Source organism: Passer montanus, unplaced genomic scaffold, assembly GCF_014805655.1.
Source record: "Passer montanus isolate IOZ18808 unplaced genomic scaffold, ASM1480565v1 scaffold150, whole genome shotgun sequence".
Lineage (NCBI taxonomy): Eukaryota > Metazoa > Chordata > Aves > Passeriformes > Passeridae > Passer > Passer montanus.
In genome coordinates this window covers 1,195,000-1,212,882 of record NW_024362052.1, presented here as the reverse complement: position 1 = coordinate 1,212,882, position 17,883 = coordinate 1,195,000, and the positions used below count along the sequence as shown (strand labels likewise).

The 17,883-nt window shown below is 49.9% G+C and overlaps 1 protein-coding gene across 1 annotated transcript; it reads left to right on the top strand.

Annotated features, from left to right (window-relative positions):
- Positions 1–7,965: 7,965 nt before the first annotated feature.
- On the top strand, positions 7,966–15,830 carry AREG (amphiregulin). The gene is made up of 6 exons (XM_039701984.1): positions 7,966–8,322; positions 8,535–8,708; positions 11,279–11,462; positions 11,914–12,072; positions 13,582–13,684; positions 14,605–15,830. The coding sequence occupies exons 1-5, from the start codon at positions 8,280–8,282 to the stop codon at positions 13,667–13,669; spliced, it is 648 nt and encodes a 215-aa protein (XP_039557918.1). The 5' UTR covers positions 7,966–8,279; the 3' UTR covers positions 13,670–13,684; positions 14,605–15,830.
- Positions 15,831–17,883: the final 2,053 nt, after the last annotated feature.

Genomic DNA, 17,883 nt, shown 5'->3' with positions numbered 1-17,883 from the left:
TCCCGATCTTAAAAGCAGTTTCTTTGAAAGGTTGTAACCTGTCCTTGGAGCGATTAATCACTAATGCAAGACTCAGTTTCCTGACATTTATTGCAAATTTTCCTATCTTTGCAAACCAAAGGTGAGCATCAGCTGTCTCAGAGTTGTGCAGCCACCGAGAGCGTTTGCCAACCTCATCCCTCACTTCTGCAGGAGCCCTGAGCTCAGCCTGCCTTTGGCAGAGGCTGGAAGCCATGCCAAGCTCTGTGACGGATTTTATTCACCCCACAGCCGCCCTTCCTGCAAATTCATCACCTTCCAAACGAGCTGCTCAGGCTCACGGTCTGAGAATGCAGGAGTCACCGTGCCCTCCCAGGGTTTTGGCAGTGAGCTCAGCCCTGACGCACCGAGCCCACCGATGGACACCCGATGCTCATCTGGCGCTCAAGGAAATACACTTTGCGTCTCTCCTGGCATGGGCTTCACACCCGGCTCAGAGAAGGCTGTCCCATGTTCTCCCCTCTCTGATGCTTTGCCTGTCTGTCTCCTTTGCAGGTTTCTGCCCCCGGTGCACTGTGGAGTCCCCACTCGCAGCAGCAGAGCCCAGGGGCTGGGGAGAGGCTGCCTTGGTCTGGCAGTGCTGCAGAGCACAGCAAAGTCAGGTGGGTACAGCCCACAGGCACAGTCCATCGGGCTGGAAAACCTCCAGGAGCTAGGACTGGGCTCTAGGGAAGGGCTGCAGGGATGAGAGCAACTACCCCCAGGGCTATGGGCACAGGCACGCTGGGAGAATAAGGAGCCTGTGCTCAGCAGTGGGGCTGGGACAGAGCCAGCGTGAAAATCCCTTTTGTGGTGGCATTTTAAGGTTGAGCACAAGGCCACTTTTTGCAGGCCAAGAGAGCCCCAAGCAGCCTCAGTTCTCCTCCTCTCAGTTTCTTCCAAACCAAAGTGTTTACTTCCACTGTGGCTTCATGTGCAATGCCTAACACCTACAAAATGAAGATTTTGACATTCTCAAATGTGGATACTTGAACTGTGATTCTTATATTGTCACTGTAGGACCACTTTTGAATTTTCATACTGTCTTATGCACTTTTTTCAGTTCAGCTCCTTTTAAGTGTTTTTTATTTTATTTTCCACCACTCTGCTAATGGGAGGGAAAAATGGCTGGCTGGCTGCAATGCTTATTTCATGCATATTAAGATAAAATGTCTTTAAATCCTAAAATAATTTAACCATAGTGAAACATCATGGAATTTTCTTCCTCTTTTTACACAGAAACACATTAGTCCCAGGCAACTTGAGCTCTCAGCCCTGCACTTGCCACCTCCAGGTTTTTCCCTCCCTGCTGAAGCAGACCTCTGCTCCTGCTGAAACATCCTGGGTGAAGCCTACAAGGAGAGGAGCTGTGCAGACACTGGTGCATTGGTGATGCTGAGAGGCATTTTAGGAGTGGTGAGAGCTCGTGTCAGCAAAGCCCAGCTCTGAGAGTGGGATATGTGAGTGCACCTCAAGGCAGAGACTGGGCTGTGCTCCAGAGGGGCAGAATGTGCCTCCCCGCGGTCGGGCTTGGGCGGACCCAAACATGCCAGGATGGCATCGTGGCGTGCCAGTGGAACCTGGGTCCTGTCCAAGGCCTTCAAGAACAGGGTTTTTCCTACGTGAAGGCAAACCCACCTATAGGAGGAAATGAGCCTGTGCCTAGGAAACCTCCTTTGCAGCATGAGTGTGCAAGCTTGATGCAAATGAGCCCTTACTCACGAGGTGTCTCAGCAGCCGTGTCCTGGGAACGTGCTGGCCCCACGCTGCCGGCACACACATGACAGGCCAGGGGGGCACCAGGTGACACACGGGGAAGGGGGGACACCTGAGCTCCACCTGCCCAGGTTCCGCTGACGGAGGGAAGCAGCTTCCAAAGCCCTCACTGACCCTGTGTTCAGCTGCCAGGACTGGCTGATTCCAGCTGCACCTTCCTAGTTTGCCAAGTCTCATGCCCCTCTGCTGGCACCCCAGCACCGTTCGAGGCAGCCAGAGTCACGAGGGCACAGCCCCAGCAGTCAAAGGCAGGCACCACCAGCAAACAATGGGATTTCCAAGGGAGCATAACTAACATGCCTGTGAAATGGAGTGTTCTGCTGAGCTTCTTCGCTTGCTCATGGCCTGTGAAAAAGCCAAAATCCAGAGTGATCTACGTAATCCTTGTTGTGCGTAGGAAGCCTTGCCTGGGCTTTGTGCTAGGGAAAAAACTTAGCTATGGCAAAGGTGAGAGGAAAGGAGTTGCTAATTGCTGTAGGCTTCTCCTGTGATTCATTCTTTCTCCACATACCAAATGACTTCAAATAGGTGAAAAAAATTCACCACCTGATGCATCCGATGGGAAGGCACTAGGAGGATCTCAAAGCAAAAAAGCTAAGACAGAAGCTGCACTTCCAGGAGAAAATTCCCAAACAATCCTCACATGTCCTTTATTTCTCTGCTGCTCTGGACACAACTGGAAATAATGTGCAATATAGGGGGGAAACATCACAGTCTCTGTCCTTATGTGAGGTTGCATTCCCTAAAACAGGCAGTACTCTATAATTTGCTCACAAGGTCTGTGCTCTCAGATGAGCTGTGATAGACATCTCCCAGGTGGCTTCATACCCCAGGGTGAGGAAAGGGACATAACAAACTCAGTCAGAATCCCTACTGCAGCTCCCATCAGCACCAACACGCTTGAGGTCAGCCAGACTTCCATGGCCAAGAGCCTTAAAGGTAGGCTCAGACTGTTGCCACTCCATCCATGCCACCATACAGTGGCAGTTTGCTTTGGGGTGGCTTCTCTAGATTTGAAGATTTCTGCTCTGGCTCTTTTCCAGCTCAGTCTCTAAGGCACTAGGGCTAAAACACCTCTAGTTCCCCAAGTGTAGGCATAATTTTTCCAGCAGCCACCCTGTCAGTGCATCCTGGGATTGAGCTGGGAGATCTCCAAACTTAATGAACAGTAGTCACACAGCTTCTGCTACCTTGAGCATGCTTCATATTTTAACTTTTTTTTTCTCTTCTCTTTAGAATGAGGACCCCTTGAGCCCTTGCAGAATGATCCAGTGGCTCCATGCACCTTTGGGAGGTGATGAGCTGGGTGCTCTGCTCTGCCAGGCACTGTTCTGGGCTGCAATATGGAGATGTTAGAGAGATGACTGGATGATTTTGCTCATCTAACAATGATGTGGTAAGCTGAATAAGTAAAATAATGTGCCTTGCAGGTGACGCACTGTCATTCTGAAGGTAAAGGGCTACAGTAACGTTGCCAGGTAAATAAGTGTCAGGCACTGGCTGCAACAGCTGAGCCTTTGTGTCCTTAGAGATTCCTATCTAAAGCCTCTTCTCCCTTCTGTCCAGTGGTGGAGCAGGATGGCTTTGGACTGGGGTACCACTGGGGAGCCTGGCTTGGGCTGCACGTGGGGATAGCCACGAGCCTGCCCTCTTCAGAGAGTCCTGGGAGAACTTCCTGTGAATTGCCTCAGGTAAATAGAAGAAAGGGCAGCAATTTTCAGTGCAGCATGGCAGGATGTGGTATTTTAGAGAAGGTTGCTAGCTGAGGGGCAGCTCCCCATTCTAGTGTAAATCCAGTATTGCCTCACCCAGTTCTGGCTTCAGGCCCTTAAAATTACTGCTGGGGTCAGGATGTGCCCCCGAGCATTTGCAGGTTGAGCCATTGCACAAAAACGAGTGGGTGAGTGCTGGAGGATGTGTTTGGTCAGAGGAGAGCTGTTCAGTGCACGCTGTGTGAAAACCAGAGCAGCTGAAGCCCAGGACAGTGTGCTAACAGCAGGCAACTTCCCAAGAGTATTCCTAGCAGGTGGCAGTCCTCGGCAGGCCTGCAGCACCTTACCCCATCCCTGAAGCAAAACCACGCCCGGCATGCCCTGCTGAACTCTGCCTAGTGCCAGTGAGAGGCAGCAGCTGAGCCACAGCATGGCACAGGGCGTTTGGCAAATGATCAGGCTGTGTTCCCCACTGCCTGCTTTTCAGGAAAGCCTGTGGAAAGAAAATGTAAAGCCCCACTGCTGTCATTTGGTAGCATCATACTCCTTAGCACTGTTGCATGTTTCATGAGATTAAGCAGGGTCCCTGGAGTTGATGTTGTCTGAGAAGGTACCCCTCAGATTTTCAGGAGGGGCTGTTTTTTCATTTGTATTGATAAAAGTGACAGAAATTCCACAAAATCTTGTCATCACAGGGCCAGCAGATTCTGTTCTTTTTGTATTTTCTCCTTAGACATGCTCTAAAAGACATGCTCAAATTTGGAGTGATGGAAAACACAGAACACTGGGCAGACTTTCCTGGGAGAACAGTACATAAATTCTTCCCTTTCTGGACATGTTTTGGTCAGGTGACCCCAGCTTCAGTCAAGTCTCCAGGAAAGGAGTGGAGCACAGGGAGAAGTCACCATCTTAGGAAAATGATTCTTTGCTGATGGCTTTCTCGGCAGGGAGGCACAGCCACCTCAGCACCTGCATGTCTCAGAGGCCAACAAACTCCACCAATATCCAGAGAGGCAATATCCAGGCCTTTCCCTTCCTTCCTCCCCAACACCCTGACTATGCACTTGCATGCTCTTTATTACAGCAATCTCGATTTACATCAGCAGGAACTGGAGTCACACATGCCTCACTTCAAAGCTACCTCCCTGGCTGTGAGGGATCTGCTGCTGATAGCAGCAGATAGTGGTGTCTGCAGTTTGCAAGTGAAGTGAAAGTCTGGTGAGCTGCCCAGATAGACACCACTCCGGTTTGAGTCATTACCCTTTTCCACCTGTTCTCAGCTGGATGCATGAGAAAAGATAACTCATGTTCAAACACCAGGTCAGCTCTGCCTGCCCCTGCAAAATAAACATTTGATGTCAGTGAAGATCATTAATGGGATGGTGTTTCAGGTACTTCCTTTCCCTTCACGCATTTCTCGGGGGTTTTATCAAAAGTAAAGAGAGTGAATAAGATCCCGGCAGGCACTCAGACTCTCCTGGAAGCAATGGTGTCCTAGTGCGCTCCGGCAGCTGTCAGCATGGGTGGCACTGCTCCTCCTCAAGTCCATGTATGCCCCGGATCATCACGGCACAGCTGGGAAGTGATGGCTGTGTGCTGGCCTCCACCTGTTCCACAAACAAGGACAGGGATCCAAGGGACGAAGAGATATCACCGACATCACCTGCACTGCGTGCTGCCAGGTGCTGTCTGAGCCCAGTCTGTGCTGAAGGTTTTCAAAATGATGGTCAAGGCCCGGGGAGGACTAGCCAGGCTCCTGAACCCATCTCGTCTCACTTCACTGCCAGCCTGTGGAAAACCAGGTCAGGCTCAGGGCAGGTGCCAAGCATGCAGCCCCCTGCACAGGTTCCCTGCTCCTCTGTAAGCTGCACCCATTTGGGGGTGCTCGCCAGCCTTTGGGGCAGCTCCCTGTCCCCTGGGACCGACCTCATGGAACAGCCAGAGCAAGGACTCTCTGAGCAGCAGCTCCAGCCTGGGTGTGCTGCCAGCAAACCCCGGGTGCTGCCGGGAGCGAGCGGTGGCTCAGTAGGTGGCACTCTGCATCCACAGGGAACCAGTGCCTTCCCGAAGGAGAGCCCTGCCCTTGCAACCCTAGCAACTCACCCCCAGGCCCCGCTGCAGTGGGGCAGCCCAGGGGGCTGAGCCCTGCAGCCCCCCTCAAGGCTTCTCCACCTTGTACAACGCCTGGGGATACCCTCTGGAAGTTCATCCTGGGGACAGAATCCAAATGTCCTTCCAGCCCTGGAAGAGGGCAGCGGCCAAGCTTAGTGTCTTTTCCCTCACAGCACACAGAAGAGCTGGGGCTTGTGGCAGATGCCACCCAGAATGTCCTGAAACGTGCGGCCTCTGGAGAGTGTTTTCTTCCAGAAACAGCCAAGCAGGGCTCGGCCAGGAGGCTGCCATTTGGGAAGAGCTCCCCTGATGTCCCACCAGAAACTCTCCGTGCATAACTGGGCACCCATCACCATTTTGCTGCACTTTCTGGACTTGAGCAGTTGTGCTGGTTTATACCAGGCTGCCCCTTCTTCTTCAAGGTCACAGGGAGGACTAGCAGGAGGAAGTTGATGAAATGACAAATTCAAATCATGGCAAGCCAAATTTCTTGCTGCGGGCAGTCAGTGAGATGGAGCTATCAGCTGGAGACTGGAGAAGAGAGGGAACGTGGTGAGTCAGCTGCTGGATATGCCGTGTTTGGTCTCTAAACAGTGCAGGTAACACGAGCAATTGTGCTTGGGACATGCAGCCTTTCCCCCATCAAGCCTCTTCTAAATTGCTCAGCAGTTTGCCAAGTGCAGCAAACGGGACGGGAATGTTCAGCGCTCAGTTTACTTCTCAGACTGGACTTAAAAAAATTGAAATGTTTCCAGTGAATCTCTGATTTTAAAAAATGGGAGAAATATATATTTTTTTAACAGCTGAAGAAAATTTTTGGGAGAAGTTGCAGTGCCTGGCTGAGGAAGCTAGCCTTGAGCACAGCAGGAGGGAGGAAGAGAGGGGAATTCCTGGCTGACAAACCTTCCTTTGGCCATTCTCAAATCACCAACCCCATGTTTCAGCAGAAGACACCCCAAACCACAAAGTCTCTGCCTCTGGAGAAACTCCCCTCACATGCAAATGATCTCTGTGAACTCCAGGCACTGAGACTTACGGAGGTCTTGCAGGAAGGGAACTACAGTCCAAGGGGGAAAGGAGGAGCCCTGTGAAGCCCCTGGCTGTTCCCCAAATAGCCCAGGAGCTGCTTGATGATGCCTGCAGAGCTCTCTGACCTGGGGTTGCGGTGATGAGCAGGATTTGCCTTTTCTCTGCTGTACCACTGAGGACAGGCAGCGAAGGGGAAACATGACAAAACCCCCAGAAGTGAAGCTGTCAGCTCATGCCAGCTGTTTGAGACAGTTTCAATTGCACCATGCACAGAAGGGCTGTCGAAGGTTTGCTGGAGCTGTCTGTGTCAGATCAACATCTGAGTGACTGATTCAGCATCTTCTTTTCCAGACCTCTTGGGCATTGCCTCTCGGGATTGGCATGACCTGGCAAAGGCACTGAGAGCCACATATCATGTGTACCCATGGAAGAAGGGAGAAAGTTCAATGACTGAACCACTTGGATCCCTGCCACCTTGGGCAAAGGCTCCATCAGTTTCCTGAGCCGTGAGTAATATTCTGTCTGTCCTTTCTCAGTTAAAAGGCCCAGATCCTCCTTTCCCAGTGCAGCATTGCCACTCGCTGCCCTCCCAGCCCGCTGTGCCGTGGGACCGGAGCAGGTGGATACCTGTCCCTCCATCCTCGACCCCCTGGGCTTCTCTGGTTTCCCATGCTAGGCCAGCACATTACAACCTGCTGTCCCCGTTCTTCTCCCCTCAAAGCAGCAGTTCCCTCTACAACTGCCTGAAAGGAGGTTGTAGTGATGTGGAGCACCCGGTCTCTTCAGCTGTGCCTGCAGTGAGAGTACTAGAGGAAATGGCCTTAAGGGAGGCTCGGATTCGATACTAGAACATTATTTTTTCGCTGTTTGGGTGCTCAGGCACTGGATTAGGTTGCCCAGGGAGGCGGTGGACTCACCATCCCTGGCGGTGTTCAAGAAGCATCTGTATGTGGTGCTGAGGGATGTGTTCTTCAGCAGCCCGGAGAGGTGTCCGTGGGCAGGTGCCCTGCGGGGAGTTCTGCCGGGGCAGCTGTGACTCGCAGTGGCCCCGAGGAGCACATTTGTCCCTTACTCAGCCCTTACTCACTCGCTGCTCAGGGAGACGCCGCCAGCGAGGCGAGAGGGGTTGGTGACCGGGTTTATCTCTGGAAAACACTCCTCCGGGAGACGCGGGGAGAGCAAGGAGCAGCACCCGTCCGACAGACAGGTGTGCCCGCAATAATCCGGCGCGATCCCGGCTCCGTGACTTGCCCAGGGAAGCTGTGGGTACCCGATCCCTAGAGTTGTTCCAGGCCAGGCTAGTCGGACGGGGCTTGGAGCAATCTGGTCTAGTAGAAGGGGGTGGAATGAGGTGGCATTCAATGTCCCTTGCAACAACAACAACAAAAAAAACATCGGGAGATTATGCGTTTCTGGGATTCCGTCATTCTGTGATTCTGGGATTCCACGATCCCCGCTCCGCCTCTCTGACGCCTCTCCCGGTCTCCGCCCCCAGATCCAGCATAAAGCGGGCGGCGGAGGCAGGCGGCTCCTCATGGAGCGCTGCGCGCCGCCGGCACCTGTTGTGCTACGGCGACTCCTTGCCCCGTTTCCATCTGTGTGTCTCTGTCGCCACCCGCCCCGGTTCGGACGATGCGGGCCGTGCTGCTGATGGCCGCGCTGGCCGTGCTGGCAGGTGCGTGAGGGACGGGACGGGAGGACGGGGGACGGACATGGGGACTCGGTGGAGCCCGCGCTCGCGCCTGAGGGGGAATCGCGCCTGGTGGGGGGGCGTAGGCGGGAAGGCGCTGAGGCGGCTGAGGGGCCCCTGAGGCGAGTGAGGGACTCCGCGCTCGGCGGCGACCCCCTCTGCCCCCCGCTCACGGCGCCCTTTCCCCTCCCTCAAAGCGAGCTGGGCCGCCGGGTCCTCGCCCAACGCCACGGAGCCGCAGCGGCACGAGGAGCGGGAGCCCGGGAGCCGTGAGGGCGAGCCCGTGCCGGGTCCTGACTACGAGGAGGATGAGGAGGAGTACGAGGAGGCGCCGCCCGTCCACCGGTACATCGTGGACGACTTGATCCGAGGTGAGCCGGCTGCGCCGGGGCTGCGATCTCGCAACTTGCGAGTCCAAACTTACGCGTTTTCTTTCTTTTAAACGCTGCTACGCTTGGCTCGTCGATTTTGGAGCAAAAACGTGCTTGTGCTTGAAGCTGCTGCTTTAGAAATAGCTGTTAGGGGTGGAAGCCGAGCGTGAATGTGCCCAGGGTGTGTGGAAGCTACAGGCCAGCCGGCAGCTGGCTGTGCGTAGCTTTATTTCCTGATAAACCTCACAGGAGGGCTGTGGTCAGGTGGCGACCACCTGCTCAGTGTGGAAGCATCGGCGGAGATTTAGGTGCTGTTTGGCCATGAAGGTTTGTTTTATGCCTAGCTGTCTGTTTTGCTGTAAGAATTTTTCTGGGTGATTTCTGATGGTGGCTTATTTGGGTAGGAGTCAGCTGAAATTTTCTTGGGAAAGCAGACACTTAAATCCCTCAAGTGGCCACAGGAAAGTTTGTTAGGCATCTTTAGGCCAATGTTTCACTGTCAATAGCTGTTGTGTGTATTTATCGTAATTTGCCCGCTTGCTGAGCTGTGAGGAGATCTAAGCCTTACTGTGGGAATGGGAGCATTTTGTTGGTTCTGGGCTGAGTGTAGTTGCAGTACAAGCCAGGTATCTACAAGCGATTTGAACCTCAGTAGGTGTGAGTAGGCTGGTCCTGTTGCCTCCGGGGTGGATCTGACTGCTGATTTTCCTGCAGAAGCACCCTGAAACTTGAATGTGACTAAAGGACCTCCTAAATTAAGTGGGACCGCGCTCTGTGTGGTCACTTGAGGGAACTGGTGGACTTCTGCTGAAGTTATCTGTGAAGATCTCTGGGGGAAACGCGTCTGTCGCTGTTATGGAGCAGTTTAGCCTGTCAAACCACTGGCTTGGTGACTGAAGTGCTGTCTTAACTGCCCAGAAACCAGACCTGTTACCTAAGGTGGTTGGTTTGTAGACCAGCTCTTCTGCTTGGCATGGGGTTTATCTGTGGGTAAACCTTGAAGCTGTTGTGATTCAGCTGTGGATGGCTTTCCTGGCCTTGCAGCCTGCAGACAGGGACACAGAGATCGAGCTGACAAGCTGAGCCTGGGAGAGGGAGGAAGGGAAGCGGCCTCAGTTATGAAAGCGTGAACCTCACGATCAAGTCAGACGGGACAGAACAGGGGCTTTTGACTGTCAGCAGCGAGCTCACACTTCCAGGCACAGGAAACCTGGCTGCAGGAACTGTGTGCTTAGTTTACATATTAATATAGCTCATACGGTTTTAATCAGACTTCTGGTTGCTGAAGGCATTTTTGCTTTTAAGTAACTTCAAGCCAGGCTTGTTGCGCTAGAAGTGAAAATCATCAGCTGTCTAGACAACAGTGAGCTACACCTTGTTTCTTTGAATGGGCTCTCAGCACCAGAAATACAGGGTTAGGAAGTAGTTAGATCCAGTCGTGCCCTATTGTGGTGCTTACCTGTATGCATAGAGCTGAGGGTAAAATATTAATCACCCAGAAATTATTTTCATTAGGTCTTCAGAGCACAAGAGCAAACTGGAGCTTGCTGTAAATAGCTCTGCTGTTTCCTAGGGCCTATTTAAATCCCTGGGTGACTGTTACTCCTGGGCAGCAGTGTGGTGCTGTCAGGGCTGCTTTAGGGATAGCAGTGCAGGGGCTGGGTTTTTGCTGCACCAAGTTAGTCCAAACTGGTGCTCTTGAGCTTGGATTGCTGCATGGGGCAGCTCTGGAGCTTCTGACCCTCAGTCAGTGGCTGGTTTGTTCTCCTCAGCGAAAGGAACGTGATTGCCCTTGCTTAAATCCAAGGGCTACTAAGTCATGAGGATTTTAAACCACACTCTTCTAGAGGTTTGTCTTAATTGAGATAATGAGGGGCAGCAGTAAGCGGCAGAATAAATAGCCTGACTGTTGTGGACTCCTGCCTGCGCTCCTTCCCCATGCTCAGCATCTCTCACAAAGTAGGAGAATTGGAAAGGAACTCTCTCCTTCTGGAGACAGCACTGCAGGTTGTTTAGGAGAAACAAGTATGCCAACCGGGATAGCAAGCTGCTTTGCCTCGGCAAGTGCCCAGGACTATCTAGCGAGTTACAGTGCCTTTCATCACTGATGCAAATGGAGAGTTTAGAGACAGGGAGCTATTAGCCTCATACCTGAGCCCATGTAAGACTAGAGGATGGCTTGGCTCAGCATGAACTCCCTGTTCTTTACAGGCCCTTGCTTGAAACTGTGCTGTTGCTCTCAAGTGTCTTGTGCTGTGAAATGCTGGGGTCCTGCATCTCTGCTGCTCTTCATCTTTGCTGGCTCTTGGCTCATCTGCTTCTGCTGCCTCTAGTGTGCATGGCACAGGACTGAAGCGTAGCAGAGGAGTGCTTCAGTGAGCTGCTGAGCTTGCTGCCTTTGTGCTGGGTGTGAGATGCCCAGCAGCATTCTCACTTGCATCCTGTGCTTCCCGGTCACAGATTGTCCTGCGGTGATGGTCCTCCTGGTTCTCATCAAATTCTTCAATTCAATTTTCTCAGAATTGTGCTTTCTAGCACTTCTGTACCAAGTCATCGTGTCCTTTTTTCAGTTGAACCTGTGGTTAAACCCAAGCCAGCAAAGAGGGGGGGAGAGAAGAATGCTGGCAAATCAAGAAGGAAGAAAAACAGAGGGAAAAACAAGAAGAAAGGGACTCCCTGTGAAATGGAATACAAAAACTTTTGCATCCATGGAGAATGCATATACCTAGAACACCTCCAGATGGTGACCTGCAAGTAAGTTACTTGTAGATTGTGATTTAGGTGTCATTACCATGAGCCAGTGGCATATGAGGGCTCAGAGGAAAAAATCAGTGTCAACTTGGTATAGATCCATCTCCTGCCGTATTTTGACTGAGAATCTTTCTGCCATGTAAATTAAGTGATGATGGAATCTGAGATGCATAACAAGCCACTGAACTCATCAGTTGGTCATAAACTCAAAGCAAAAGAATGAAAAGGCGTGTCTTTCTGGAACATCACACCCAAACTAATCTCGACTTGTTGAAATGCTGACAAACCTTGTGCTAGAGCAGTGACTGCATTTCACGAACCTGCTCCGAAGTGAGCACCTTGAGATTCATGGGAAACTTGGAAGATGTCTAAGTCAGGTCTGAGTATGTGTGGGTGTCCTTGGCTCCAGACAGCACAAGAGCTGATAAGAACTTGTGTTAATATTTACTTGCAGGTGTCATCAGGATTTTTTTGGTGAGCGCTGTGGTGAACAGTTCATGAAGACTCAAAGGAAGAATGATGTGGCAGACTACTCAAAGACTGTGCTGGTAGTGGTAGCTGTGCTGCTCTCGAGCGTCAGCTTCATTACTGTACTTATCATTGTGATAGTGCAGTAAGTATTATGCTCTTTGGTGTCTCACTTCCTTAAGTGTGAGCGGAGCCTGTGCCCAATAACCACAGAATGTGCATGGCTCATCTGAATTACCTTTGTGAAAAGCAGCTGGAAAGGATGGGCTCTTATCCCAGCTTGGATATGTCTGAAGGGTAGAAGCAAGATCCGTGACCCTTATATTGTCAACCAGGAGCATTTCTGCTCTTGCTACAGCCAGGGTTGTTAGACTGCTGCAGAACAGCAGCAGGAAGCCCAGGATGAGCATTAATGCTGACACAGAACTGCCTTTCCTAGTCCTGGTGGGAAACCTGCAGCAGGGGTGTGATAGCCTCATACATGGCTATTAGCCAACAGCTGCATGCACAGGTGGAGGGTAGGGAATGGTGCTCCAGAGTCCATTTGTTAATGGATGTTGCTGGGCTTAAATGCCTACGCTTGGAGGGGAAGCAAGTGGGGAGGAAATGTTGGTGATCCCAAATTCTGCTTGCTGTTATTAGGAAGGGAACACCATTTCAGCTGAACTAGCTCCTGTAGTTCAGTAGTTCAGTATGGTGGGTTGTCAGTCTCGAGTCCTGGTGAGAATAAATTCCAAGAGCTCTTCTGGGTATGTGTTTCAAACCATATAACAAATTGAATATTGAAGTAGTCCTGCAGTTCTGTCACTGCAGCTCCAGCACCATAGGGCTTGGATATTATAGTAACTCCGAGGTTCAGTCTAATTTTAGATCTTGATGAAGCACATCATCTGAATTGGTACGTGCTGTACCTTTTCCTGCAATTCAGGAAACAAGGTACACTTTGTCATTTCAGTGTTGCTTCATATTTAACTCTAAGCTTGAAGAATGCTGGGATGATCACTTGTACTGTGGACACTGCCTCATTCCTTGCTGCTAGGAGAGATAACCAGTTCTGTAGTGCTCTAAGAGCAAATGATTATTGGTAGTTTATGAAGTGCATTTGCTTGATGTTCTGAACTCTCACAAGGTGGCTGCATGCTAATCTGTACCCTCATCTGGAGAAGCTGCTTCGAATAGTCACTAAAAAACACTGGGGAAATCAGTAAGGGGCTTCCTTATTATGTATTCAAGAGATGGGGACTAGATTTGAAGCCTGCAGGGCTCTGTTGTGGAGAGGAGGACAGTGTGGTCTCTGCAGCTAGAAGCTAAAGCCACTAGGAAATCTGTCACCCAGAAAGTCTCCTGGTCCTTTGCTCAGTCCCAGCAATAACCTCTCTTCATCTTGCTCCCTAGTCTGATTTAAGCCAACAAACTCTATCTCTGTGAGGCCCAAGTGTTGACATCTAGTTCAGGGGTTCCCTGATTGTATCAGCGGATGCTGCTTGATGCTGAGTGCTTAAAAACTGTCTTGCTTGAAACTCCCCAGAGTGCCAAGGAGTTGCTTGAGGAATTAAAGAACATGAGTCTAAATGCGGCACAGGATGGGGAAGCTGGTGACAACAGGATGTTCATCAGGGTTCAAAATTATCTCTAATGTGCCATAATTTCACAGGGTCAGGAAAAAGTGTCCTCAGTATGACGAGAAAGAAGAAAGGAAAAAACTCCGACAAGAAAACAGAAATGGCCATGTTGGTGTATAAATGGGGAGAAAGCAGGTATGAATGCTGAATTGAAACACCTTTCAGTCCTTCCAGGCTGTATGGGAATTGCATGCTTGTTTTGCAAAGCTAGTGTTTGCTTTTCATGCTCCATGTGTCTTGAAACACATAGGTTACACGTGAGCAGCTGGCTTGAGTTTCTGGTTTCTCAAAACCACCTTGAGTTGTACAAGTTGTTCAACAGCTCTTAAATTTCTGGCTGTCTTAACGACCAAGTGAGGATGGGAAGCTGTACTGAGATAAGTGGAGCTGTGAAGAGGAAGTCCTGAATATCTGGACAGAGGCAGATGTAGTGCAGGAAACAGTGGTAGACTTCAGTCATGGAAGATGGTGCTGCAGCATCATCACCTTTTAGAGGAAAAGTACTGAGCGTTTTCATGGCTTTCCTGCAAGGAGAGTTCAGGAAGTTTCTGGTGCTCAGAAGCTGTGGACCAAAAGGAAGCTGCGAGTTGTGTGAGCACCACAGGTAGCCTCTCAGTCAAGTTTCATACTGTCACAGCAACTGAGGCCCAAAGCTCCTTGGCATATGTGGATTGCTTCTGGGAGTCATCTAGTGGATTTTACTGAGCAGGCAAGTTGGTCTTCTCTGAGGCCAGGTGTAAGTGACAGCAGATTCAAGGACCATTATTGGAAAGGAGTTATACTACAAGCTGAGGAGGAAGATGGTTCTGAAAAATTCCAGCAGACCTGTGGAGTTTTGCTTTGCCACATGTCAGCTCTAGATATTTTCTAACTTTGTCCAGTGACAATTGGAGGGTTTTGCTTAAAGCTTACTTGAAGCTGAAGAGTGTCTGGCAGTGTCCTCAGGTGTGTGCACAGCCTTAACCTACGTGCCTTGCTCGGTGGTTTGCCGTGGTGCTGGCACAGGGTGCTTGTGTCTCAGATGGTGATTAATGTGCCTGGTCTGCCCGTTACAGAGCAATTCTGAAGTGGCCTTTGCCAAGCTGCGAGGTACCTCTGGCTGCCTGACACATCCACCTGGACACTGTGGGCTGGAGCTGTTGCCACCAAGCCCTGATTCATCAAGAGAGAGGCTGCTGCAAGGAGACGTCAACAGGCCACTTGCTGCTGAATCGCTTGCTGAGGAGACCAGTTATCACTGCATCTTGGCACAACAATGTGGAAGGAGCTGGCTCCTTGGGGGACAGTACCTGTTGTCAACACCTGCTGAAAACTACTGCTGCTGAGCCTTCTCTCTCTGTCCTAGAGCTCCTGTCTCGGCTGTTGTGTGGATGGACTTTGTTCTCTTAGCAAGTCTCCTTTGGCAGCTCTAGCTCCCGGGGGGAGAATGTGTTGCTGCTTTCAGCACTGGATGGAGGGGAGGAAATTCGCTTCCTTCGCTCTACAAAAGTGAGAAAGGGAAAGAGGTTGGGACGGCTTCTCTCCCTAGACCTCAGTGGATGAAAATCTTAATTCTGTTGTCACTGTGCTCCCTGTCCATATTGGTTTCAAGAGCTTCATCTGTAGATGTGACTTGGCAGGGCGTTGGTGACAGATCTTTGTCAGCCACATCTGGGTTCTGTTACTGTGTGTGTGGAAGTAATCCCTACGAGTTCTGTAGGACATGTGGTGTGAGTGGAGCTATCCATTTGTGTGTGCTGGCCCGAGTTAAAATTAGTCTCCTCGGGACAGTGGATGCAAGACCTGAAGCTTTGCATCTAAAGGAAAAAATCCATGCTCCAGACAACTGATAAGACTGGACCCATCTCTTCTTCTAAACACAAAGCTATTCTGTTAAACAGATAATTCTTGCTGCTGCTTTAAGCAGTGCTTAAATATAAAAGGCTTCCCATCACTTAAACTTGACTAAGAACCTGTTCTTTTGAAGAATTTAATTCAGTCACTGATGCTTTGCAGATAGTGGTCTCTTGTGCTCTGACTTCAGGTGTGAAGAACTCATCTTACCTCAATCTCTTCTGACCCAGGTGTCCCTGGTTTCTTAACTGTCCATGCAGTCTTGAGCACAGTATTATTTGAGTTCAGTTTCTTCTTGGAAGAGTGATTGTGTTCTGTATAAACAGGGCAGAATTTTTCTGGTAGCAGAGAAACACCATTAATTGTCAAGTTGAACCTGTAAATGTGTAAATATTTATTACTGTATTTAATATTTAAAGTTGCCATAAAGTTATTTATTTCATTATTAAACTTTTTACATAACCTAATCATGTAAGATTTTTTCTTGCTCTCAGGTGTACATGTAAACACTTGAAATTAGAGCTTGGTTTCTCCTCAAAGCAAGAATTTCAACTCTAGGGAGCACTGCTGTGAGGAACTGCAGCCGTGTGTCAGGCATGGGCTTGGTGCTCTTACAGGAGTGCAAACTGTTTGTAAACAAAATGTACAAATGCAAGTACCTGTTTGGGTAAGAAATCCATTTCATTCAGCTACCAGGGATCTTCTGGTTCCTGAATTAGGGCGAGGCTAAGTCAGCCGTCTCATTGGCAGCGAAAGTTCAAACTGAGGTTTGAGCAGATGGAGCCCTTTGCACTTGAGTCAAGAGTTGGAATATTGAATGGCAAGAGCCTTTCATCTCTCTGCAGTCAGAGAATTTGGACAGCAGCTTGAAACCTGGTCTTAAATAAATGAGGAAAAGCAGCATAGCCTCAGGCCAGTTACTCCCTAAGCAGAAAGGGAGCCTTGGCCTCCACTGTATGCTTGAAATTTCTTTTCTTCCTTGGTATTTATTAGTCCAACTATGTATTAATGCTCCCATCTAAGCACTTGTAGCAGTGAGCTGTGGTCTAAGTTCAGAGTTGCCTGAAAAAAACCCCAAAGTTTCAAGGAGGAGAATTTGGCTTTATACGGTTAAAAAGAAGGGGATGGAGAAGATTGTTTTGAGGTCCTTTTTTCATAAGCATCTTCAAGAGGTGTTGATGGCTGGGACTTAACTTGAAGCAGACCTGAAGAAAAACCCCAGCCCATCAGTTCTAGTTAGGATGCGGGTTGTGTATCCAGTAGGACTAGAGCGCAGTCCTGCCTGGTGTTGCTGAGATGCCTTAGCCTCCTGAGCTTGCCAGGGAGTTCTCAGGCTCTGAGAGGAGCCTGTGTGGTATGTACCTGAGGTACAGGTAAGGTATTGCAACACCTCTTGGGAAGATTGCAAGACTTCATTCCAGGGAACTTGCTTCATTACCAAAGTAAACAGCGTTTCTCCAAGTGGCTTTTCCACAGACATTTGCTGTTCGAGCTCTGGCAAGAAGAGCTGTTTCTGTCAATCCTGCCAAGATATTTTTGCTTTGGAGTAAACAAGCTTGATCTCAGTGGTAACCAAGTCATGGCCTAGTGAGACTGGGGATGGATTCGAACTCCCTTTTAAAAGCCATTAGACTCTTTTCCAGAAACTTTTCTCTCTGTAGTCTGCCTTTTGGGGGAAGTAACAAGTTTTTTACTTGTTGAGCTAAACCCATGCTAGTGTGGGAAACAGGACTGTTCTCCCTCTTTCACCCCCAGCTTCTAAGCCTGACAGGAGTGAAGCTACCCCTGTAAGTTCTAGATTCTATCTGTTGTGTACTTTTAATACCCTGATTACAGAGTGGGCTGGAAAGTATTTTCTGAAATATGGAGTTGGGAACAGGAGAGGCAACAGTGGAGGGCAGACTTCATAGAAGACTTTGTCCTCTCTGAGGATTTAGGTTACAGCCAGATTTTCTGAGAGGTTGTGCATCCAGCAACTCTACTGCAGGGTTTTTCTTTATGCTTTGCTCCTGGTCAGTCGCATCCAGCACTGCTGCAGCTCTTGCTAGGAGAGCTTTGCTGTGCCTGAGAGATGATGCTGTCTCATGCAGGACAGGGAGCTGCCAGTGTTCCCTGTGGTGGCTTGCTGAGCACTTGGGACTGTTTTCTGTGTTTGGGAAACTAAGTGCAGGGAACTGAGGGCAAATCTCCCTGTCCATGAATGGCATAGGTAATTATAAGTGCAGAACCAACGTATGTAAGAAAGTAAAAATTCCCTTCATTATGCTTTAATCAATTACAAGTTCTGGCAAGCAGTCAGAACTTGTAATTGATTTTTCTACTATGGCCCTGGCTAATAACAGCCTGCTCCAAGCTTCTGAACAGAAGTGTGATGCACAAGCACCATCTAGACCTACAGTGTCCAGTGGGATGGTTGCTTAAAAGAACCCATAATAGGTGGGTGGAGCTGTGTGTCTGGAAGTCTCTTGCTGTCCAAGGATGCTGTGCTTGTGTGACAAGAA

What these genes read in the sequence shown, in the direction of transcription:
- AREG (XM_039701984.1), top strand. Translation starts at nt 8,280, where the DNA reads ATGCGGGCCGTGCTGCTGATGGCCGCGCTGGCCGTGCTGGCAG. An exon ending in CGTGGACGACTTGATCCGAG is followed by an intron (nt 8,709 to 11,278) that starts GTGAGCCGGCTG and finishes TCCTTTTTTCAG; the next exon opens with TTGAACCTGTGGTTAAACCC. An exon ending in CTTATCATTGTGATAGTGCA is followed by an intron (nt 12,073 to 13,581) that starts GTAAGTATTATG and finishes ATAATTTCACAG; the next exon opens with GGTCAGGAAAAAGTGTCCTC.